The sequence below is a fragment of the Pongo pygmaeus genome, chromosome 17 (genome assembly GCF_028885625.2).
Source record: "Pongo pygmaeus isolate AG05252 chromosome 17, NHGRI_mPonPyg2-v2.0_pri, whole genome shotgun sequence".
Lineage (NCBI taxonomy): Eukaryota > Metazoa > Chordata > Mammalia > Primates > Hominidae > Pongo > Pongo pygmaeus.
The window spans coordinates 65,903,055-65,929,021 of NC_072390.2; the positions used below are offsets into that span (position 1 = coordinate 65,903,055).

At 37.1% G+C, this 25,967-nt stretch overlaps 1 protein-coding gene across 3 annotated transcripts in view; it reads left to right on the forward strand.

Annotated features, from left to right (window-relative positions):
• The window catches only part of SMAD4 (SMAD family member 4), a 58,996-nt gene extending 33,234 nt beyond the window's left edge, over window positions 1-25,762 (forward strand). For 2 of the 3 annotated variants that reach the window (XM_054460477.2, XM_054460481.2), the window contains 4 exons: window positions 6,183-6,366; window positions 7,779-7,947; window positions 17,440-17,578; window positions 19,065-25,762. In XM_054460477.2, the coding sequence (XP_054316452.1) occupies window positions 6,183-6,366; window positions 7,779-7,947; window positions 17,440-17,578; window positions 19,065-19,276 (704 nt within the window). In that variant the 3' untranslated portion in view covers window positions 19,277-25,762. Of the gene's footprint in view, window positions 1-6,182; window positions 6,367-7,778; window positions 7,948-17,439; window positions 17,579-18,108; window positions 18,222-19,064 lie in introns of those variants that run through there. The other variant, XM_054460479.2, reaches the window with a different exon arrangement.
• Window positions 25,763-25,967: the final 205 nt, after the last annotated feature.

Below are 25,967 nucleotides of genomic sequence, written 5' to 3' on the forward strand. Positions count from 1 at the left end.
GCATTTGTAGTAGTATGCATTGACATTAAAGCCTCTTACTGTTTTTTTTTCTTTTTTTTATTTTTAAGAAACCGTGTCTCACTATGGGCCTCTATCTTTGAGTAGAATAAGGAAGTGATTTAATGGTGAGGCTGATCCTGAAAAGGTCTCTGTCAAGGTAGTTGCCGCAGAGGATTTGCTCTGCGTGTACACCTTTAATGGAGTCAGCAGGTAGAACCCAGATGGTCTTTGGCTGTGGATACTAATGGGCCCTTGAGGAGTTCTATCTCACAACTGTTCCTCTTCATTTCTCCTTTTGTACTGTTTCAAGAATACTATAACTGATTTCCCTGTTGGGAGAGCTTCCAGTTCTAGCACCCTCCTCCTCAACTCTTATCTCTACTGCTACTCGGTATTTATTTTAAAATTTGAATCTAGTTATTTCTTTGCTCAAGAACTTATTCCCCTACTCAATGCTTGGCCGTAGGATAAAGTCCAAATTCCTTAGCTAGGCAGAAAAGAATCTCTGGTCCTGGTCCTTGTGTGCTTCTCTAGCCTCATCTCTTGATGCTTTAACCTAGGTATATCATCCCTCTGCTTTTTTCTCGTACTCTATATTAGTTATCTATTCCACAACAAATTACCCCAAACTTAGCAAGTTGAGACAGTAACAATTTGTTATATCACTTAGTTTCTATAGGTAGGGATCTACATATGGCTTAGCTGGGTGGTTTCGGCTCAGGATCTCATGAGGTTGCACTAAAGTTGTCAGCTGGGGCTGCCATCATCTGGAGGCTTTTTCGGAGGCTAAAGGAATCACTTTCAGGGTGGTTTACTGACATATCTGGCAAGTTAGTTTTCTCTTTGGCAGGAGGCTCCAGTTTCTCTTCTTGTGGATTTCTCTGTAGAGCTGCTTGAATATCCTTATAATATGACAGCTAACGAGTGATCAGGAGAGAGTAAGACAGAGCCTCGGTGTCTTTTAATACTTAGCCTCAGAAGTTACATCATCGTATCTGTAACAGTCCATGTTATGTGGGAGGGGACTACACAAGGATGTGAATATCAGGAGGTGAGAATCATTGGGGGTCATCGTGAATGCTGGGTCCCATCGTGAATGCTGGGTCCCATGCACCTCTATCCTCCCAAATGTGGTGAACTCTGAAGATCCAGCTCAAGTACACTACTGATGGGAAGCCTTTCCTAATCCCTTGTTCCCTGCTACCTAGTACTTTATAATCGTACTAAATTACAGCTACTAGTTCACATGTCTGCTATCCTTGCTTAATGTAGAAAAGAAACCAAAGTTTAAAAATTTGTGTAGGTATATGGTTAATGTAGGCCCTTAAGGCCTGATTAAGAAATGCTAAAATATTCTACCATAGATGTAGAACTATTTAAACAGGAAATATACCTTTGAATCTTTTATATGTGTAAAAATCATCAATAATATATTGTAAATTTATTTTGAGAAATTATTTTTGAAGATACATAAATGTTTTAGGAAATAGGTGATACAGTTGTATAAAATGAAAATAATAAAGATTGGTCGTAATTACCTTGATGTTAAAGATTTCAGATAGGCAACATACTTGGTGATTCCATGTGTTGTCTTTGGAAAAGTTTAATCACCTCATTTCTTTTTTGCCAACTTACTGTTTCTACTTTTTCTTAAAGCTGAGATATATTCATCAAATTGAATATTGATTGCAAATTAAAGTGAAAGATTTCTTCAGTATCTGAGGTTATTTTGTTAAAATTCACAAATGGATTTGAAACCCACAAATTTTCAACTTCAGGTGTGCTCTAGACTTTGGAGAGTACCTTTTTGTATTTATAAAAGATTCTCACAGGGCATCTCATTCAGATCTAAATAATAAAGGTAATAATTCATAATGAGTCACTTAGGTGCTTTAAGCAAATCTTTATACTTTATTTGGAATGACTTTATTTTTATTTAAAATATTGAAGATAGGCAGAGCACTTTGGCTTACTCCTATAATCCCAGCACTCTCAGAGGCCCAGGCCAGGGGATCGCTTGAGCCTAGGAGTTTGAGACCAGCTTGGGCAACATAACGAGACCCCGTCTCTACAAAAAAGTACCAAATAATTAGCCAGACATGGTGGTGTGCATCTGTAGTCTCGGCTACTCTAGAGGCTGAGGTGAGAGAATCACTTGAGTCAGGGGGTTCAAGGTTGTAGTGAGCCATGATTGCACCATTGCATTCCAGCCTGGGTCTCAGAAAAATACATAATAATTCTGAAAACAAAAAATTGAAGATAATACCTTGGAGACTTAAATCTTTCATTTTAATTTAACAACATTTATTTGATAAGACTGTGCTTTATAATTTCCCCATTACAAAAAATATTTAGATAAGTTTTTTCATTGTAAAAAATTTTTTTTGTTAACTCAGTCTTTTAAAATCTTTTCTTTGGCCAGTGATGAGCAGTTTTGGGGTTCATGAGACTGGCTTAACTTCACTAATTTAGGAGCAAAAAATATAAAAATATCAAAGTTATCACATAACTGTCTTACTCCCTTTCAAATGAGTTGAGGAATTCAGAAAGCCCACTCAGTGTTGAATAATTCCAGCCTTCTGTTGATGCTAGTTTTGAGAACTGCAGAGTTGTCATTATATGGCATTAGTCCTCGGGGGCAAAAGAGTGAAGAGATTCTAGAAAAGTTTAATAGGTGTTTCCTATTACCATCCCCTGTTTTTGAAATGAGAATGATCCCTTCTGACTGTTTAGCAAATTGAGAGTGGAGTAAGAAAGTTTTTCACATAGTGTTTTGTATCTCAGTACTGCCAGATTTGCTGGGACTCACTTAGATTAGCTCTAGCCTTCTCCGTCCTCATAAGTGGTAGTCCCCTTACCTTTGCTTTCCTAGGCCTTTTTAAATCACTGATCGGTAGTGCAACTCTCCTATGCCAGTTTCTTTTCATTCTCAAGTCTCTTAAAACATTTCTTCCCAGTACTAGCGTGTCAACTCAAACTAAACCTGTTCAGAGTGCAGCTTTAGGTAACCATTGCTGTTTTATAGTATCTGAACTATTAAGACAAAAACAATTACTTTGGTGAGTAGGAAATAATAAAGTTAAGTTTAGGTGCGGTTGTGGGTGTTGTAAATAATGATGATAAGACTACATTTTTCATGCCCGGTGTGGTGGCTCACACCTGTAATCCCAACACATTGGGAGGGCAAGGCAGGAGGATCACTTGAGCCCAGGAATTCAAGACCAGCTTGGGTATCATAGGGAGACCCAACCCCATCTCTACAAAAAATTTAAAAAATTAGCCAGGCATGGTGGCCTGCACCTGTATTCCCAGCTACTTGGAAGGCTGAGGTGAGAGGATAGCTTGGGCCTGGGATAGCTTAGGATAGCTTGGGCTGCAGTGAGCTGTAATCGTGCCATTGCACTCTAGCCTGGGCAAGAGAGTGAGACCCCCATCTCCCTCCTCCTCCCAAAAAACATATATTTTTCTTAAACATGGAGGCTATAAAACTCCCATCCCCCCCCCCCCCCGCCCCAGTTGACTAACAGAAAAAACATTGCTTACTATGGAACTTTGCTTCTGGTTAGTATCCTTCAGTATAAACCAGGAAATGTATGTACTTGGATCTCATTTGTTTTTTTTGAGACGGGGTCTCACTCTGTCACCACACTGGAGTGCAGTGGCACCATCTCGGCTCACTGCAACCTCTGCCTCCTGGGTTCAGGCGATTCTTCTGCCTCAGCCTCCCGAGTAGTTGGGACGACAGGTGTGTGCCACCACGCCCAGCTAAATTTTTGTATTTTTAGTAGAGACGGGGTTTCACCATGTTGGCCAGGATGGTCATGATCTCTTGACCTCGTGATCCGCCCGCCTTGGCCTCCCAGAGTGCTGGGATTATAGGCGTGATCTGCCGTGCCTGGCTCTCATTTTCTTTTTACCTAGTTTTATAAATACTTGTTTAAAACAAAATTTAACATTTGGACTGATTGTGTAAAGACCACTTTTAAGTGTTGTTACTGTTTTTTTGTTGTGTTTTTTTTGGCCGCCAAAACATTGGGTAATGGTTGTCTTAGACAATCTCTGTAGTTTTGGTTTAACCAGTGTACCTATCAGTTGTTTGCTGAAGTTTCTTGTCCATAGCATAATGTGATACCTTCACATTACATTTTCTATAGATAATTTTTTGTTTGTTTGTTTTTTGATTTTTGAGACGGGGTCTCACTCTGTGGCCTGGGCTGGAGTGCAGTGGCACTCTCATGGCTCACTGCAGCCCTGACCTCCCAGACTTAGGTGATTCTCCCATCTCAGCCTCCCGCATAGCTGGAACTACAGATGGACACAACCACGCCCAGCCAATTTTTCTATTTTTCGTAGAGATGCGGTTTTGCCATGTTGCCCAGGCTGGCCTTGAACTCCTGGGCTCAAGTGATCTGCCCATCTTGGCCTCCCAAAGTGCTGGGATTATAGGCATGAGCCACCATGGCCGGCTGAAAATAATTTCATAAATACTTCAAAACTCGTTTTTAAGAAGACACTCAGTGAAGACGCTTAGTGTATCACTGGTTTTTATGTTCTAATCATAATGAAATATATTTAAACAAATATTTATCTTTGTGACGAGTTCATTAGAGTGACATGGCAAAACATTTGAGTTTTTAAGTTTTTGAATTATCCAGTCTTCATGTGATCTGTTTTGGTAACTCCTCATTGCATTGGAAAGTATTTTATTGCTTGGCAGCATTTTGAAAAGTAATTAGGGTACATAGCTTTTACAAGTTGTTTTCTTTTTTAAAAAATTTTAAGCATCAATCATACTTCATTTTAGGTTATTTTTTTTTCCGTAAGATCTGGGTTTCTTTTTTGTCATTCTAAGTAACTTTGTTGAAAGTAAGATTGTTGAAAGTTTTATTGCTTCAAATTCTAGTTTAAAGTTCATAAACAGCTTATTGAGATACAGATAAATCTTTCTTTTAAATATGTCAAACCCATTTCCACCCTAGGGTCTTTGCTTTTGCTTCCTCTCTGAAATCTGTTCAGTCTCCACATAGATAAAAGGTTATTCAGGTCCCATCTTTTCAGATGGGATGTCCCCTACCATCCAGTCTGAAGTGCTCTTCCCAATCATCTGCTGTTCCATGCCCTGTTTTATTTTCTTCACAGTGTTCATTGTTATCTGAGTTATTTTATTTGTTTGCTTATTTGTCTGCCCCTGCACCTCTGTGAGAACAGGAACTGTAGCTGTTTTGTTTCCTACTGTGTATGCAGTGCCCAGAAAGATCCCTAGATACTCTGTAGATATCTGTTAAATGAGTTAAAACAGGAAAGCCAAATAATTTTTATGTATTTGGGCTTGATGTAATAATTGTTGTGTACAAATAAAAATTAGAAATACTTGATCAGTTGTCTTTGCAAACCAAAGTAGCACCTCTTTTTTCCCAGTGATTTAAAATTATATATTGTTGTTCAAATGAGTACACTAAATACATCTTCAAAGTTAAAATTGTGGTAGTTAACATGACCTGACTTCACTAAAAATATCTTTTGCTATGGCATAGATGGGACAAATGACCTTCTACCCAAGAGACAGTTGAGAATCTGTGTGTACAACAACTGTGTGATTAGAGTATAATTAACCTTAACTCAGGGATGGGATAGCTGAGTTGCTTATGCACTTTCTCTCAATTAGGGAATCTATAAAAATATGTCATGAATTGATGTTATTCAAGGACAGTTCCCTGGAATACATCTTAGGGTCAGTGTGTTTTTAAAAAATAAAAGTTGAGACTACATAGAGAATATGTGTAGTCAAATGAAACATCATGGTAAAATAATTTATTTTAGATTCTGATTATTTCTGTTCTTTAAATTCTCAGTTGACCTGGTCCTTTGAGGTAAGAACCAAATTCCAGATTTTAAAAAATGACTTTTAGGACTTGAGGATAAGTGGTATTTGGAAATTAAAAAAAAAGATTACTTTAGGGTTTTAAGAACAGTGCTAGGTACTGAGCTAGAAAATAGAAGACATGGAAATTTCTACTTTTTAATGCATTATGTTATTTTAATCCAGTTGTTTTAGGTGCATTACATTTCCCTCTCCCCTCCCTTCACCCTTTCTTTTAGGAAAAACTGTGTTGTGGAGTGCAAGTGAAAGCCTTATATCTTTCTCTCATGGGAGGATGTTCTTTCCCATTTATTTCCTATAGCTCCTGAGTATTGGTGTTCCATTGCTTACTTTGAAATGGATGTTCAGGTAGGAGAGACATTTAAGGTTCCTTCAAGCTGCCCTATTGTTACTGTTGATGGATACGTGGACCCTTCTGGAGGAGATCGCTTTTGTTTGGGTCAACTCTCCAATGTCCACAGGACAGAAGCCATTGAGAGAGCAAGGTATTGATTGTATAGTCAGATAGTTACTTTAAAAATTGAGCATAGTACATTGTCTTTTATTCAAGGTTATGTTTTCCCATGTACATTATATGTGTTCTTAAATATAAATAGAGGAATAAAGGTCATGTTGAAAATTCAGAATTTGTAAGCACTCGATCTTAATTGTCGATGTTTTTGTTGTTTAACATATAATGATAAAAGGTAGCCTTTTTTTACGTTAGTAGGTTTCTATGTTTCGAATAGTAAGTATACCTTTTGGAATTCAGTTTGAAAATTTTATTTTCTGTGATCATACATTTCTACAAATTACTGAAAGGAAGTAATATTAAATGAGAACATGTTTCTGAAAGTTTTACTTATAATGTTAAAAAAATTGGTAATAAAAGGGAAATGTTTAAGTAAATTATGATAAATTTTTCCTTTTTTATATAGTCATTAAAATGTTTAAAAGTTTATATAATGAGGCTAGGTGCGGTGACTCACACCTATAATCCCAGCACGTTGGGAGGCGGAGTCGGGCAGATCACTTGAGGTCAGGAGTTCGAGACCAGCCTGGCCAACATGGTGAAACCCTATCTCTACCAAAAATTAGCCATATGTGGTGATGTCCACCTGTAATCCCAGCTACTCAGGAGGCTGAGACAGGAGAATTGCTTGAACCCAGGAGGTGGAGGTTGCAGTGAGCTGAGATTGTGCCACTGCACCCCAGCCTAGGCGACAGAACGAGACTCTGTTTCAGAAAAAAAAAAAAAAAAAAAGTTGATATAATGAAATGGAAATGCTTACAATGAAATATTACAGGAACATACCATTTTAGCTACTGTATGATCTCAGCTTTTAAGGATGTGTGTGCTAAAGAACATAATCTTGGCTCTGTCTCTTGCTGTGTGACTTTGGCAAATTACCTAACCTCTAAGCCAGTTCTGGCTAATAGAATTTTCTGTGATGAAGAAAATGATTTATATTTGCACTGTTCAGTTCGGTAGCCACTAGCCACATGTAGCTATTGAGCACTTAAATTATAGCTCACATGATTGACTAATCGGATTTCTAATTAGTTTTAATTTAATTTAAATAGTCACATGTGGCTAGTGGCTATCAATTTGGACAGTATGCCTTAGTTTCCTTATCTAAAAAAATGAGAATAATAGTACTTATTGAGTTGTAAGGGTTTAATGAGAATTCATACTACATGCTCCTGACACATAGTAAGTGTTGTAAATATGTGCATCATTATTAGATATGAACAGGAAAAGAAAAAAGGAAATATACAAAAATGTTAATAGCTATCTTTTGGTTTTATATGATCTTTATTTTTAATTTTTCAATATTAAGCATGCTATACAATCTGAACTAAAATTTAATTTAAAATACTTATCAAGATAAAATGTAATTTCTTTTTTCTTCCTAAGGTTGCACATAGGCAAAGGTGTGCAGTTGGAATGTAAAGGTGAAGGTGATGTTTGGGTCAGGTGCCTTAGCGACCACGCGGTCTTTGTACAGAGTTACTACTTAGACAGAGAAGCTGGGCGTGCACCTGGAGATGCTGTTCATAAGATCTACCCAAGTGCATATATAAAGGTTAGTTACAGTTTTATTTGAATATTTTAGACTTAAAGCTCTATTTGTTGTCAAAAGAATTGAAATCCGGGTGGAAGGAATGGAAACATGTTTTATATATTAAGTAATAAGAAATTGTGTTTGAGTATAAAAAACACATTTTCTGAGGGCATTTATTGACATTATCAGTAATCTAGTTTTATGGTTGCCAATTTGTTACATGTTTTATTTTTTATTTTATTTATTTATTTATTTTTGAGACAGAGTCTTGCTCTCGTTGCCTAGGCTGGAGTGCAGTGGCGTGATCTTGGCTCACTGCAACCTGCGCCTCCCGGGTTCAAGCAATTCTCGTGCCTCAGCCTCCCAAGTAGCTGGGATTACAGGCACATGCTACTGTGCCTGGCAATTTTTTGTATTTTTAGTAGAGACGGGGTTTCACCATGTTGGCCAGGCTGGTCTCGAACTCCTGAGCTTAAGTGATCCACCCAACTTGGCCTCCCAAAGTGCTGGGATTACAGACGTGAGCCACTGCACCAGGCCTGTTACATGTTTTAGAGTAATACAAAGGCTCTTGAAAATACTGAGTGGAGCCTCTAAAGTTGTATTCCTGTAACTTGAAATTTGTAAGAATCAGACTCTGGACTTTCATCTTAGCCAATCTTCAGGATTTTATGGAAGGGAATTCTAAAATTAATAGCTTTTCAAATTAAGAACCTGATAAGCCTGAAATATTTTTCACTAGTTATATATTCAACCTGTTTGAATTTTACTTTATAATATTACCTGTTTTGAAAGAGAAAGATAGTTGTAATTAGATAGCCTAAATATATTTTTAATTTTGCGTCATCCTCAACATTTTCATTGTCAGTGATTGTAAATTGGTGGAATTAACTGTATCTCATAACTTATTACCAGGAAGTTGCTTAGGATAAAAATAATGTAGCCCCATAGCATCTATAAAAATGGAATTGCCTGATTACCTCACAACAGCAAACCCAGTTTCTCATTTCCAGTTACAGTTCAGTTAAAGAACATTGGAATTTTTTTATGTGACACTTTTAAACATACCAAGTATAGAGAAAATAATAAACCACATGTACCTATCATCCAGCTGCAACAATTATCAGCACTTTACCAATCTTTAATGTGTTTCTCCCCCAACTTTTTTTTCCTGGAGTCGTTGAAAGCCAATTCCAAACAGCACAGTCACTCATAAAATATTTCTATGTGAGTAACTCATAAAATACTCCTGTGTAACTCACAAATCTGTACAGACTTCTGAAAAACATAATCGCAGTGCTGTTTATTACACTTAATAAATTAGCATCAATTCCCTGTTAAAATTTTCAACAATAGAGCATCAGTTATAGTTTTAGTCTGTTAGAACAATAGAATAAAACAATAAAGTATTATATTTATTGATAAGATATCCATGTGTATAGAAAAGTTAGTTATTAAACAATACATAAGGCCTGATTTAGTGGCTCATGCCTGTAATCTTAGCACTTTTGGAGGCCAAGGTTGGAGGATTGCTTGAGGCCAGGAGTTCAAGACCAATGTGAGCCACAAAGTGATACCCCCCATCTCTATAAAAAAATTAAAAAATTAGCTGGGTGTGGTGGTGCATGCCTGTAGTTTTAGCTACTTGGGAGGCTGAGATGGGAGCATTGCTTGAGCCCAGGAGTTCAAGGCTGCGGAGAGCCATGATCATGCCACTGTGCTCCGGACTAGGTGATAGAGTGAGACCCTTTCTCAAAAATAAATAAATAAATAGACAATACATAGACTATGATCCCATTTTTGTTAGATGATGTCATGATATTTGTATTTGTTTATATGTACCCGTAAGTCTAGAGTGGTATGTATAATGGAATTGTCTCTGTGAGGTGGAAATTATTTGTATTTTGCAGTTTTTTTCACAAGTAATTTTTGTATTGGTTATTTATGCTTTATTATTATTATTTTTGAGACAGAGTCTTGCTCTGTCGCCCAGGCTAGAGTACAGTGGTGCCATCTTGGCTCACTGCAACCTCTGCTTCCAGGGTTTAAGTGATTCTCATGCCTTAGCCTCTCCGGTAGCTGGGATTACAGGTGTGCGCCACCATGCCTGGCTAATTTTTGTATTTAGTAGAGACGGGGTTTCACCATGTTGGCCAGGCTGGTCTCGAACTCCTGACCTCAAGTGATCAGCCCAGCTCGGCTCCCAAAGTGCAAGGATTGCAGGTGTGAGCTACTATGCCTGGCCTTTTGTTATTATTTTTTAATGGCTTTGGATTTCCTTATATGTTTTGTAGTCCATTTTGTATTCGTTGGCCAAGTTTGTTTTGAGAGAATTCACTAATTTTATTATTTATTTTTTCTTCCTGTCATTGCTTCACCCTATGTGGCAATTTTGCCTTACCCTGGCATCTGGGATTCACATCTCAGAACCAAATCTTATAAATTTAGGAAGTAGGGGGACTTTGTTTCCTGAGGAAATTGAGTTCCATTCTGCAGGTATGCTTGGGGCCTAATTCCTGATTGCCTAGATTTCTCTGAAACTTTTCCCTGCCATGGGCAAATATTTTATTCCTAGGTGTACTTCTGAATTGGCTGTATTTTACCAGAACTTGATTTATGGGCAGGTGCCCAGTTGTAGCCCCCAGAGAGTTTGGCTGTTGTCTCTCTCCATATTATTCCAAGAAGTCAAATTCCTGTCCCCTGCCCTTTGTTTATGGTCTTGGTATACCCCTAGTACCTCCTATCTTTAGTCTCTGCTCTCCACTGTGGGTTTTATTTATCATCAGTTTGGATGTATGGATTGTTTCCATATGAATTTCATGATCAGTTTGGAGAGGATGACTATTTTAAATAGTTTTTCTGTTATTTGTATGTGGTTGGAGCAGAGAGAGAGAAGGTGATTATGTATACCCACTTACCCATCTTGACTCAGAAGTCTCTTGTGTTATTTATGTAATTTAAAGTGACTGGATAGAGAACTATGGTATTGAATATATACTGTGTGCCAGATAGTATTTATAGACTTAATCAGATATGGAGTAGTATTTAAAACAATTGAGCTTAAATAATGTGGAATCGTGCAAGTGTAATTTCTTGGTTGTCAAATAAATATATTGAGACTTACTTATATTTTGGTACAGATGGCCTTTGAAAAGCCCCCAAGGTGTGAGACAAGTCATCACTTGATAAACCACTGTCTCGGACAGATCTTAATAGTGATCTCATACTTTTGCCATGAACAGTAGATGAATACCTTGTTGGACAAGATATTTGGAGTTAAAAAAAATCTCATTTGTTTATATTAACTAAGATTTTAAAATAATTATTTCTGTTTAACAAGTATATTACTGTTCTTTAGAAGAGTCTTACTAGTCAGAAAGAGACAGTTACAAGTACAACCCCTATCCACAATTTCACTTTCCATGGCTTCAGGTATCCATGGTCAACCACAGTCCAAAAATATTAAATGAAAAATTCCAGAAACAGTTCATAAGTTTTAAAATGTGCACTGTTCTGAGTCGATGATGAAATCTCACTCCATTCTGCTTGGGATGTAAAACCTTTTGCCCAGCATATCCATGCTGTCTACACTACCCACCCATTAGTCACTGAGCAGTGAGCTCAGTTTTCAGATTGACTGTCATGGTCTCACAGTGCTTGTCATCCAGTAACCTTTATTTAGTTCATAATGGTCCCAAAGTGCAAGGGTAATGATGCTGGGATATTGTTAACGTTGTTCTATTATTACCTGTTGTTGTTAATCTCTTACTATGCCTAATTTGTAAGTTAAACTTCATTACGAGGTATGTATGTATAGGAAAAAACATAGTATATGCACAGTACTATCTAAAGTTTCATGCATCCACTGGAAGTCTTGGAACATATCCCCCATGGATAAGGGAGGAATACTGTATACCTTAAAATTTAACCATTGGCATTTTCTTCATTCGTTTTTTGGGTAGCAGTAACTAAGGGATTTGTAAGTTACCAGATTTTCACGGGAGATGATATTATTGGGGTAAATTGTATGTAGATAACATGCACCCCGGAAGGAGTGCCCACACTTTGAGTACACAAACGTGTGTGCATGCACACATACACACACACACACACACACACACACACATTCCCCTTTTTAATTAAAATGAGGAAAACAGACTTGGAGAGCCATAATTTCATTTTATAAGCCAAGAAGCTAGGACTAAATTGTTTTTTTTCCCCCTTCTAAGTTGACTTTTTTTCCTGCTTCTCTCATGACATAGTAGTCATTTTATACTTATGAAAATCTGATGTAATGAAATGACATTTTACAAGCTTTAAATGAAGCAAATGTTTGAATTCTCTTTAAGTGGCCTTGTTCTTTTGCTTTCAAAACTAAAATATGTTTTGTTTTGTGTTATTTAGCACTGGGCGTTTCAAGTTTTTAATAGCTTTATTGAGATTTTGAGAGATAATTCACATGACATACAAGGCACCCATTTAAATTGTACAATTCGATGATTGTTAGTATATTCACAACATTGTGCAGTCATTACTACTCTCAATTTTGGAGCATTTTCATGACTGCGGAAAAAAACTCCATATACCCTTTTAACTATCACCCCGAAATCTCCATTCCCATTAGCTCTAGACAACCCCTATTCTACTCTCTGTCTGTGTCGATTTGCCTATTCAGGGCATTTTATATAGAAGAGAATTATGTAATGTAGTCTTTTATGACTTGCTTCTTTTCACTAAGCATAATGCTTCAAGCTTCATCCATGTAGCACATATCAATTCTTCACTCCGTTTTATGGCTGAATAGTGCTCCACACACATTTTGTTCGTCAGTTTATCCATTGATGGACTTGATTTCCACTTTTTGGCTATGTTATGAAGGATACTGCTATGAACATTTGTGTATAAGTATTTGTGTGTTTTCATTTCTCTTGGGTACATACCTAAAAGTGGAATTGCTGGATTGTAAGATAAGTCTATGTAAACTTTTTGAGAAACTGATAGACTGTTTTACAAAATGACTGTACCACTTTACATTCTCACTAGCAGGGTGTGAGGGTTCCAATTTCTCTACAGTCTCATCAGTACTTGTTATCTTTTTTATTTTAGCCATTGTAGTAGGTGTGAAGTATAATCTTATTATGGTAGTTTTGATTTGCAAACTTTCTCTGTTAACATTGAGTTAGGTTTGTTTTTGAACACATTTATTTTAGAGGAAGGGGCAGCAGATGCTTCTAAACCACTGGTGGGCTGGGTCAGAGGGTACTATGAACCTCATTTAAATTTATTCCCAGTTATCACTCATTGTGATTCCCTAAGTCAGGTAGAACTTAGAATGTCCTTAGCACAATCTTATTTATGTTCAGGTGCATTTTTCATTCTGGATTACTGTTTCCTAGTGTTAATTTAAGATTATATAGTATTGCATTTAAGCCTTGTCAAAGGAAAATGGCAAAATTTGACTCCTGGTTGTAAAAGACAATATCCTAAAGATGTTGACAGTGATCTTTATGAGACACACATCTTTGTTAAGTAACGGGTTTGTAATAAATTCAGAAAACATGGTTAAATAAAGCAGAAATTAGCTCAGGAGTGGTAGTCAGAAATATTTTTTGGATCTGGGCCAAAAAGAATATTTAAAGCCTTTGATTACTTTGAATTGCCTTTGTCAACAATTTAGTCAGATTATGAAAGTAAGACAGTAGCATTTCAATAATAGCTTTAATTTTTATCATCCAGTGTAACAAATGGAATCTGTTATGGTATCGGTTATCAGTTACAGTGTGAAGTCAGGAGGCAACGCAGGTTTTAGTTATTAGTGAACCTAACTGAATAATTTTAGGTCTTCTGGTATGAGCGCTATAATTACGTAAATAATCTGTGGAAGGGAGGTTTGCTGAGGTGCCCAATGAATCATTTTTACTGCATCTGCAGATGCAAGTCATAAAGTTTAATCCATGTGGGTAACCTGTAATATGTGCTGCTGATGTTAGCATAGATTCAGGCAGAAACAATCCTAATTGCGATTATTTACAACACATTGGAGAGAGCCTGTGTGTGACATATTACTTGGTTATTTTTTTAAATGACTCATGGTGGGGGTGGGGGAGTGTTAATGTTAAAGGCATACTTGAATCTTGCAGATTATAGTTTTATTCCCTACTCCCAGATGACATTATATATATATATATATATATACACACCATACTTGGTTAGTGATGGTTAAAAAAAAGTGGTTGTAGAGACCTAAATGTAAAACAAAAAGCTATAAAACTTCTAGAAGATAATATAAGAGAAAAAGTGAGAACTTTTTTTTTGAGACGGAGTCTTGCTCTGTTGCCCAGGCTGGAGTGTAGTGGCGCCATCTTGGCTCACTGCAACCTCCGCCTCCCGGGTTTAAGGGATTCTCCTGTCTCAGCCTCCCAAGTATCTGGGATTAGAAGCTTGTGCCACTGTGCCTGGCTAATTTTTGCATTTTTGGTAGAGATGGGGTTTCACCATGTTGGCCAGGCTGGTCAGGAGCTCCTGACCTCAAGTGATCCGCCTGCCTCGGCCTCCCAAAGTGCTGGGATTACAGGCGAGAGCCACTGTGCCTGGCCAAGAGAAAAAGCGAGAACTTTTAAGATACAACATCAAAGGCATGATCCATGAAGGAAAGAATTGATAGGCCTGACTTCATTGAAATGAAACACTTCTGCTCTGTGAAAGACAGGGTCAGAGAATGAGAAGACAAGCCACAGACTGGGTGAAAATATTTGCAAAAGACACATCTAGTAAAGGACTGTTATCCAAAATTACAAAGAACTCTTAAAACTCAACAATAAAATAAACAATGCAGTTAAAAAATGGGCAGAATAGACTGGGCATAGTGATTGACTCCTATAATCCCAGCACTTTGGGAGGTCAAGGTAGGAGGATTGCTTGAGCCCAGGAGTAGTTCAAGATCAGCCTGGGCAACAGCAAGACCTCATCTCTACTAAAAAAAAAAAAAAAAAAAAAAAAAAAAAAAAAAAAAAAATTAGCCAGGCATGGTGGCATGTGCCTGTAGTCCCGGCTAGTTGGGAGGCTCATGTGGGAGGACCCTTGAGCCTAGGTGTTCAAGACCAGCTTGGGCAACATAGCAAGACCCCATCTTAACAAAAAAAAAAAAAAAAAAAAAAAAAAAAAGGCAAAAGACGTGAACAAACACCTCACCAAAGAAGATACACGTATGGCAAACAAGCATATGAAAAGTTGTTCAGCATCATAAATGTGTACAAACCCATAGAATGTACAACACCAAGAGTGAACCCTTACGTAAACTGGGTTTTGGGTGATAATGATGTGTCAGTATAAATTCATTGATTGTAACAATTGTGCCCTGTAGTGGGGATGTTGATAGTGCGGGAAGGTTGTGTGTGGGGACAGGGACTCTGTACTTTCTGCTTAACTGTGCTGTGAACCTAAAACTGCTCTAAAAAGTAAAGTTCATTAATTTACTTATTTAAAAAAGTGGCTGTAGAGCTATTTACCTTTTCAAATGTTTGAGTCCCTGCTTTGTTCTGTACTGGGTAATGCCTTCCAAGTGTCATAGCCTAGAAGTTTTGAAACTAATGGACTGTGAGAAATTTGAGGAATTAGTGGTTTCACTTCTGGGTGTTGTGGGCTTTCTGATTTCTAGAACCTGACTTTGTCATGCTTTCTTTTAAATTTAAATTTTTTTGTGGAGATGGGGTCTTAGCTGGTCTTGAACTCCCGGGCTCAAGTGATCCTCCCACCTGGGCCTCCCAAAGTGCTGGGATTACAGGCATCTGCCACCATGCCCCTGTCATTGCTTTCTTTACTAAAGTATGTTAGGACCTAATAGTCCAGGAAATACATACATGTATATTAGGTCCTAATACATAAATGTATATTAGGTCCTAAAGTATTTTAGGACCTAATAGTCCAGGAAATACATGTATATTGGACAAATTGATATCTCTTCAAAGAATGGGGTAGTCTAAGTGTTGGCCTTCATTGGTGCTAATTGGGAAAGGTTTTTTGAGGAAATGGACACTGAGTAGAGAAATAAGAGTAAGTAGGAGTGCAATTTGTTATTTGGAGAGAGTATATTATTGTATGTTTTTGTGGTTCATGTAAATATCATGGTTGAAGATGATCAGAATTTTTTCAAGCATCTGAAAATTATGGTTTAAGTTCTAAAACTATTGTTTGTCATCAACTAATAAATTATGCATTCTCAGATTTCTCTTATTTTCAAGATTAATTATGCTTGCTTGTATTGGGCCACTTATGTACGTAATGGGACTTTAAAAAATATTCATGTTCTTTTAGAATAGGGAGTATAGCCACATGGTTCAGAAATTAAAGTGATTTAAAAACAGTGGACATTGAGCAGCCTTGCTTCAGAACCTGTCCTTGTTCTCCTTTCCTGCAAATTCTTTTTGTGTAATCTTCCAATGCTTTTTAAAAATGCAAATAAGCAAATATTTTAGGAAGATTTTTTCTCCCAGAAAAAAAGGTGATGTGATTTATTATCTGTAATTTGTTGCGTATTAAAAGAACATTCCAGTACTTTCATAAATATAAGGGTAGATATGGCAACCCCTTCCTTACTATGCCAGTTCTTCACTTGGTTGATAAAAGTAAAATTATTTATTAACTCCTTAACTCATCCTGAAAGATAAATGACTACAGGGGAGGCTAAAAACAAAATAAGTAACTGTATACCATGCCAAGTTTGCAACAACCTTATGAAAGTATGTACACTTAGCATTCCCATTTTATAGATAAAAGAAACTCAACCCATATAATTAGCAGATATCAGTGATGGGATTTAAAACTGGGCCTTTTTTTTTTCCTTAAAAATTATGAACATTTACAAACAAAGAAATGTAGAGAGAAACTAATGAAATCCCATATACCCATCACATGGATTAAGTAGTTACAATTTTATATTTGTTTGATCTAGTCTTTTTTGTTGTTGTTGTTTCTTCTCTTAAGTATTTTAAAACAAGTCCTGGATATTATTTTGCTTCTGTTTGCTAAAGTACGCATCTCTGAAAAATGTTGATCTCTCTTATATAGCGACAGTGCCATTTTGTTAAACTCCTCCAAATAAGCAAGAATGATAAGACAAAAAGTTGGCCAGGCGACCAAAGCTATCAACTCCAGCCTAAGGAAAATTCAGCAATTTGGTTATGGAAGGGGGAAGGGGACTTCTTAATTGTACATTTTACACAGATTTTCACAAGGACAGTAATAGCTGACCCACATCGAACTAGATAAAAGATACAGGGCATGTGGCAGCCAAAGCCATCATGATGTTGACATGATCTTCTTGGTGAGCTCCAAGCCACCTTTCCTAACTAGTTTTAGACCAATCACAATGTATATAAAAGTTTGCATGTTTTAGTTAATTCTTTTCATGTGAGAGGTTTAATGAAACTGAGTTTTAAATAAGTCAGGCATTGGTTTTTGATGTATGGAATTTTTCTTTATGGACTCATAATATGAAATGTTTTTTCTTAAAAGGTCTTTGATTTGCGTCAGTGTCATCGACAGATGCAGCAGCAGGCGGCCACTGCACAAGCTGCAGCAGCTGCCCAGGCAGCAGCCGTGGCAGGAAACATCCCTGGCCCGGGATCAGTAGGTGGAATAGCTCCAGCTATCAGTAAGTATGCTTTTGATTTTTTTTTTTAAGGTATAATAGTTGATATTTTTATCTTGATTTACTCAGTTGATTAGTTTCTTTGAGCAATAATAGAAATTAAAGTTCTTTTTACTGGGATGATAACATTTTTGAATTGGTAAAATCTGTTCTTCTGTAATCGTTGCTTTTTGCCTATGACCCTGTTTGCATTCTTTTTGTATCAAAAATGGAGTATGGGATAAAGGAGAAAGGGGATGATGATTATATTATACTGTTCCATCTCCTCCTTTTTTGTTGATGCTTATTATAATTCCTGCCTCACCAGCCAGGGTGGGTTGTAATCACTGAAGTGCTTGGCTTTATTCTAGTAAGGAAAGCATATTTCAATTTCAGAATTGGACACTTTTCCAATTTTTTTTTAAAGTATGCTAAACATGGAGAGAAAACTAAGTGAGGGTGGTATTTTGATAACTTGTAGACTTTTTTTTAATTTTAGGGTAAAATTGAACTGTGTGCCAGGTTTCACACTGATGGGGAATTTTTTACTGCAGAGTTAAACTCCTGACTATAGACTTTTATGATGGAAACACGTGGCACCCATCTTCCACGTCTGAAGGCATAACTAGTGATTCATTCAACCCCTGTTCTTAACCTCTTCAGTGTGGTAAGCAAATCACACTGGCTAAGAAAACTGCAGTGGCCCTGCAGGTTTCTCTACAGTACATGCAAATTCCTCCCATTAGTTTCATTGTAATATTGATGAATGCAGATGGAGTATATGACTGTATGTTCTGACTGGAAAATTAGATGCAGTCTCCAATTGTGACTTATGTTCAGGAGTTTACAATTTAGAGGTAGATTAGGCATATGCATTGAGAGAATTTGATTTTTTAAAATTTGGGGATCTAAACCATTAATTTGCTGGTTTCAGTGTTATAAACATGCTTTTACTGAAGAATCCAGAACTATTATTAAATTTCATATTCTCATCAGTTGCCACCACTGAGTAAATAGTGTATTACTCTGTTACACTTTGAAATTGAGAGAGAGACTTCATCTCGGTCATCTAAGAGGTCTTAGTGGAACTAAGAATATTAACTGCTTCATTATTAGTTATGTCTTATTCTGAACTAGGCTGTTTAGACAGTAAGGTTTTTAGAAGCAACCTGTGGACATGCACTACCTCTTAAAAACAAGTTGTTTCTTATCCCTTCACCTCCACTTCTAAAGAGAAAAATAGGTGAGGTGTTGGTGGATTGTGGTAATTTACCTTATAATTTGTCGTAGCTAGAAGACACATGTGGAATGTAAAGTTCCTTTAACCAAAGGTGTTCAGCTTGTTGATAAAGTTTAGATCTACTGTTACTTCTTGGCACTTTAGCAGAGAAGTTATATGCTGAGGAGAATGAAATACAGAAAGCTGGTCACTTGATTAATTTAGAATGTAGGGAGGATGGGAAGAGATCACCCCCTGTCCCTCTGATGTCTTCCAAATCTTTTCTGTTAGGTCTGTCAGCTGCTGCTGGAATTGGTGTTGATGACCTTCGTCGCTTATGCATACTCAGGATGAGTTTTGTGAAAGGCTGGGGACCGGATTACCCAAGACAGAGCATCAAAGAAACACCTTGCTGGATTGAAATTCACTTACACCGGGCCCTCCAGCTCCTCGACGAAGTACTTCATACCATGCCGATTGCAGACCCACAACCTTTAGACTGAGGTCTTTTACCATTGGGGCCCTTAACCTTATCAGGATGGTGGACTACAAAATACAATCCTGTTTATAATCTGAAGATATATTTCACTTTTGTTCTGCTTTATCTTTTCATAAAGGGTTGAAAATGTGTTTGCTGCCTTGCTCCTAGCAGACGGAAACTGGATTAAAACAATTTTTTTTTCCTGTTCAGAACTTTTCAGGCATGGCTCAGAGCTTGAAGATTAGGAGAAACACATTCTTATTAATTCTTCACCTGTTATGTATGAAGGAATCATTCCAGTGCTAGAAAATTTAGCCCTTTAAAATGTCTTAGAGCCTTTTATCTGCAGAACATCGATATGTATATCATTCTACAGAATAAATCCAGTATTGCTGATTTTAAAGGCAGAGAAGTTCTCAAAGTTAATTCACCTATGTTATTTTGTGTACAAGTTGTTATTGTTGAACATACTTCAAAAATAATGTGCCATGTGGGTGAGTTAATTTTACCAAGAGTAACTTTACTCTGTGTTTAAAAAGTAAGTTAATGTATTGTAATCTTTCATCCAAAATATTTTTTGCAAGTTATATTAGTGAAGATGATTTCAATTCAGATTGTCTTGCAACTTCAGTTTTGTTTTTGCCAAGGCAAAAAACTCTAATCTGTGTGTATATTGAGAATCCCTTAAAATTACCAGACAAAAAAAGTCATTTACAATTACATTTGTTATTCCTAATGGATGACTGTTTATGAAGAAGTATACTTTTCCCCTGTTAAACAGTAGTTATATTCTTCTGTATTTCTAGGCACAAGGTTGGTTGCTAAGAAGCATCTATAAGAGGAATTTCTTTTCCTTCATTCATAGGGAAAGGTTTTGTATTTTTTAAAACACTAAAAGCGGCGTCACTCTACCTAATGTCTCACTGTTCTGCAAAGGTGGCAATGCTTAAACTAAATAATGAATAAACTGAATATTTTGGAAACTGCTAAATTCTATGTTAAATACTGTGCAGAATAATGGAAACATTACAGTTCATAATAGGTAGTTTGGATATTTTTGTACTTGATTTGATGTGACTTTTTTTGGTATAATGTTTAAATCATGTATGTTACGATATTGTTTAAAATTCAGTTTTTGTATCTTGGGGCAAGACTGCAAACTTTTTTATATCTTTTGGTTATTCTACGCCCTTTGCCATCAATGATCATATCAACTGGCAGTGACTTTGTATAGAGAATTTAAGTAGAAAAGTTGCAGATATATTGACTGTACCACAGACGCAATATGTATGCTTTTTACCTAGCTGGTAGCATAAATAAAACTGAATCTCAACATACAAAGTTGAATTCTAGGTTTGATTTTTAAGATTTTTTTTTCTTTTGCACTTTTGAGTCCAATCTCAGTGATGAGGTACCTTCTACTAAATGACAGGCAACAGCCAGTTCTATTGGGCAGCTTTGTTTTTTTCCCTCACACTCTACCAGGACTTCCCCATGTGTATCATGTGTAGAGTTTTTTTTTTTTTTTTTTTTTTGAATTTTTATTTTACTATAGCAGAAGTAGGCCTGATTGTCTACAAGATGATAAATAGATTGTCTACAGGATAAATAGTATGAAATAAAATCAAGAATTATCTTTCAGATGCTTTTACTTTTGCCTGGAGGACTTTTAGCTATAGAAACACTTGTGTGATGATAGTCCTCCTTATATCACCTGGAATGAACACAGCTTCTACTGCCTTGCTCAGAAGGTCTTTTAAATAGACCATCCTAGAAACCACTGAGTTTGCTTACTTTCTGTGATTTAAACATAGATCTTCTTCCAAGCTACATGACTTTTGTCTTTAAATAACTTATCTATCAACTCATTTGTACTCTTGATTACTTACAAATTCTTTCAGTAAAAACCTAATTTTCTTCTGTAAAAGTTTGGTGATTTAAGTTTTATTGGCAGTTTTATAAAAAGACATCTTCTCTAGAAATTGCTAACTTTAGGTCCATTTTACTGTGAATGAGGAATAGGAGTGAGTTTTAGAATAACAGATTTTTAAAAATCCAGATGATTTGATTAAAACCTTAATCATACATTGACATAATTCATTGCTTCTTTTTTTTGAGATGGAGTCTTGCTGTGTTGCCCAGGCAGGAGTGCAGTGGTATGATCTCAGCTCACTGCAACCTCTGCCTCCTGGGTTCAGCTGATTCTCCTGCCTCAGCCTCCCTGGTAGCTGGGATTAAAGGTGCCCGCCACCATGCCTGGCTAATTTTTGTAGTTTTAGTAGAGTCAGGGTTTCACCTGTTGGCCAGGCTGGTCTTGGACTCTTGACCTCAAGTGATCCGCCCACCTCGGCCTCCCAAAGTGCTGGGATTACAGGCGTGAGCCACTGTACCTGGCCTCATTGTTCCCTTTTCTACTTTAAGGAAAGTTTTCATGTTTAATCATCTGGGGAAAGCATGTGGAAAATATTTGTTAAGAAGTGTCTCTTTGGAGCCAAGCCACCTATCTTGGTTTCTTTCTACTAAGAGCCATAAAGTACAGAAATACTTCTGGTTGTTAAGTGCTTATATTTGTACCTAGATTTAGTCACACGCTTTTGAGAAAACATCTAGTATGTTATGATCAGCTATTCCTGAGAGCTTGGTTGGTAATCTATATTTCTATTTCTATTAGTGGTAGTCATCTTTGATGAATAAGACTAAAGATTCTCACAGGTTTAAAATTTTATGTCTACTTTAAGGGTAAAATTATGAGGTTCTGGTTCTGGGTGGGTTTTTTCTAGCTAATTCATATCTCAAAGACTCTCAAAATGTTGAATTTCAGTGCAAGCTGAATGAGAGATGAGCCATGTACACCCACCGTAAGACCTCATTCCATGTTTGTCCAGTGCCTTTCAGTGCATTATCAAAGGGAATCCTTCATGGTGTTGCCTTTATTTTCCGGGGAGTAGGTCGTGGGATATAGTCTATCTCATTTTTAATAGTTTACTGCCCCTGGTATACAAAGATAATGACAATAAATCACTGCCATATAACCTTGCTTTTTCCAGAAACATGGCTCTTTTGTATTGCTGTAACCACTAAATAGGTTGCCTATCCCATTCCTCCTGTCAACAGTGCAGATTTACAGGTTGCATGGTCTGGCTTGAGGAGAGCCATACTTGAGACATCTGAGTAAACTGAATTCATATTAGCTGTGTTGCATTTCAGACTTAAAATCCATTTTTGTGGGGCAGGGTGTGGTGTGTAAAGGGGGGTGTTTGTAATACAAGTTTTGAAGGCAAAATAAAATGTCCTGTCTCCCAGATGATATACATCTTATTATTTTTAAAGTTTATTGCTATTTGTAGGAAGGTGAGTTGCAGGTATCTTTGACTATGGTCATCTGGGGAAGGAAAATTTTACATTTTACTATAATGCTCCTTAAGTATCTATGGAGGTTAAAGAATAAAATGGTTAAGAAATGTTTCTGTGCCTGGTTTGATGGTAACTGGTTAATAGTTACTCACTATTTTATGCAAAGTCACATTAGTTCACACCCTTTCTGAGAGCCTTTTGGGAGAAGCAGTTTTATTCTCTGAGTGGAACAGAGTTCTTGTTGATAATTTCTAGTTTGCTCCCTTCATTATTGCCAACTTTATTGGCATTTTATTTAATGATAGCGGATTGGGAAAATGGTAAATTTAGGTTATGGAGGTAAATGAGTATATGAAAGCAATTACCTCTAAAGCCAGTTAACAATTATTTTGTAGGTGGGGTACACTCAGCTTAAAGTAATGCATTTTTTTTTTCCCGTAAAGGCAGAATCCATCTTGTTGCAGATAGCTATCTAAATAATCTTATATCCTCTTTTGCAAAGACTATAGAGAATAGGCTATGACAATCTTGTGCAAGCCTTTCCAGTTTTTTCCCTGATAAGTAAGTAATTTCTTTGAACATACCAAGAAGTATGTAAAAAGTCCATGGCCTTATTCATCCACAAAGCGGCATCCTAGGCCCAGCCTTATCCCTAGCAGTTGTCCCAGTGCTGCTAGGTTGCTTATCTTGTTTATCTGGAATCACTGTGGAGTGAAATTTTCCACATCATCCAGAATTGCCTTATTTAAGCAGTAAAACGTTTTAATTTTTAGCCTTTTTTTGGTGGAGTTATTTAATATGTATATCAGAGGATATACTAGATGGTAACATTTCTTTTTGTGCTTGGCTATCTTTGTGGACTTCGGGGCTTCTAAAACAGGCAGGACTGTGTTGCCTTTACTAAATGGTCTCAGACAGCTATGGTTTTGAATTTTTAGTTTTTTTTTTTTAACCCGCTTCTCCCCTCCTGGTCTCTTCCCTCTCTGATAACTACCATTCATATGTGAGTGTTAGTGTGTCTCCTTTTAGCATTTTCTTCTCTTTCTGATTCTTCATTTCTGACTGCTTAGGCAAGGAAACCAGATAACCAAACTTATTAGAACGTTCTTTAAAACACAAGTACAAACTCTGGGACAGGACCCAAGACACTTTCCTGTGAAGTGCTGAAAAAGACCTCATTGCATTGGCATTTGATATCAGTTTGATGTAGCTTAGAGTGCTTCCTGATTCTTGCTGAGTTTCAGGTAGTTGAGATAGAGAGAAGTGAGTCATATTCATATTTTCCCCCTTAGAATAATATTTTGAAAGGTTTCATTGCTTCCACTTGAATGCTGCTCTTACAAAAACTGGGGTTACAAGGGTTACTAAATTAGCATCAGTAGCCAGAGGCAATACCATTGCCTGGAGGACACCAGCAAACAACACACAACAAAGCAAAACAAACCTTGGGAAACTAAGGCCATTTGTTTTGTTTTGGTGTCCCCTTTGAAGCCCTGCCTTCTGGCCTTACTCCTGTACGGATATTTATGACCTATAGGTGCCTTTATGAGAATTGAGGGTCTGACATCCTGCCCCAAGGAGTAGCTAAAGTAATTGCTAGTGTTTTCAGGGATTTTAACATCAGACTTGAATGAATGAATGAAACTTTTTGTCCTTTTTTTTTTCTTTTTTTTTTCTAATGTAGTAAGGACTAAGGAAAACCTTTGGTGAAGACAATCATTTCTCTCTGTTGATGCGGATACTTTTCACACCGTTTATTTAAATGCTTTTTCAATAGGTCCAGAGCCAGTGTTCTTGTTCAACCTGAAAGTAATGGCTCTGGGTTGGGCCAGACAGTTGCACTCTCTAGTTTGCCCTCTGCCACGAATTTGATGTGTGACCTTTGGGCAAGTCATTTACCTTCTCTGGGCCTTAGTTGCCTCATCTGTAAAATGAGGGAGTTGGAGTAGATTAATTATTCCAGCTCTGAAATTCTAAGTGACCTTGGCTACCTTGCAGCAGTTTTGGATTTCTTCCTTATCTTTGTTCTGCTGTTTGAGGGGGCTTTTTACTTATTTCCATGTTATTCAAAGGAGACTAGGCTTGATATTTTATTACTGTTCTTTTATGGACAAAAGGTTACATAGTATGCCCTTAAGACTTAATTTTAACCAAAGGCCTAGCACCACCTTAGGGGCTGCAATAAACACTTAAACACATACACACACACACACACACACACACACACACACACAGGTCAGAGTTTATTAAGGCTTTCGAGTCATGACATTCTAGCTTTTGAGTTGGTGTGTGTGACACCACACTCCTAAGTGGTGTGTGCTTGTAATTTTTTTTTTCAGTGAAAATGGATTGAAAACCTGTTGTTAATGCCTAGTGATATTATGCTCAAAACAAGGAAATTCCCCTGAACCGCGTCAATTAAACTGGTTTATATGACTCAAGAAAACAATACCAGTAGATGATTATTAACTTTCTTTTTGGCTCTTTTTAGGTCCATTTTGATTAAGTGACTTTTGACTGGATCATTCAGAGCTCTCTTCTAGCCTACCCTTGGATGAGTACAATTAATGAACTTCATATTTTCAAGGACCTGGGAGCCTTCCTTGGGGCTGGGTTGAGGGTGGGGGGTTGGGGAGTCCTGGTAGAGGCCAGCTTTGTGGTAGCTGGAGAGGAAGGGATGAAACCAGCTGCTGTTGCAAAGGCTGCTTGTCATTGATAGAAGGACTCATGGGCTTGGATTGATTAAGACTAAACATGGAGTTGGCAAACTTTCTTCAAGTGTTGAGTTCTGTTCAATGCATTGGACATGTGATTTAAGGGAAAAGTGTGAATGCTTATAGATGATGAAAACCTGGTGGGCTGCAGAGCCCAGTTTAGAAGAAGTGAGTTGGGGGTTGGGGACAGATTTGGTGGTGGTATTTCCCAACTGTTTCCTCCCCTAAATTCAGAGGAATGCAGCTATGCCAGAAGCCAGAGAAGAGCCACTCTTAGCTTCTGCTTTTGGGACAACTGGTCAGTTGAAAGTCCCAGGAGTTCCTTTGTGGCTTTCTGTATACTTTTGCCTGGTTAAAGTCTGTGGCTAAAAAATAGTTGAACCTTTCTTGAGAACTCTGTAACAAAGTATGTTTTTGATTAAAAGAGAAAGCCAACTAAATCATTATGTGCTCATTCTTTTTCTTAAGCTTGTGGATGTCTTGGATCTGGAAAGGGTTTCTAATCACTTAGAGAATTTTCAAACTTTAGGTCAACATTTTCCTTTATTGCCTTGTGGCCACTGAAATGGGAAATGTGACATTTAAAATATGACCCTGGAATAACAGTCCCCATTCTTTTCTCATTTTTAAAAGGAGAAGGTGAAG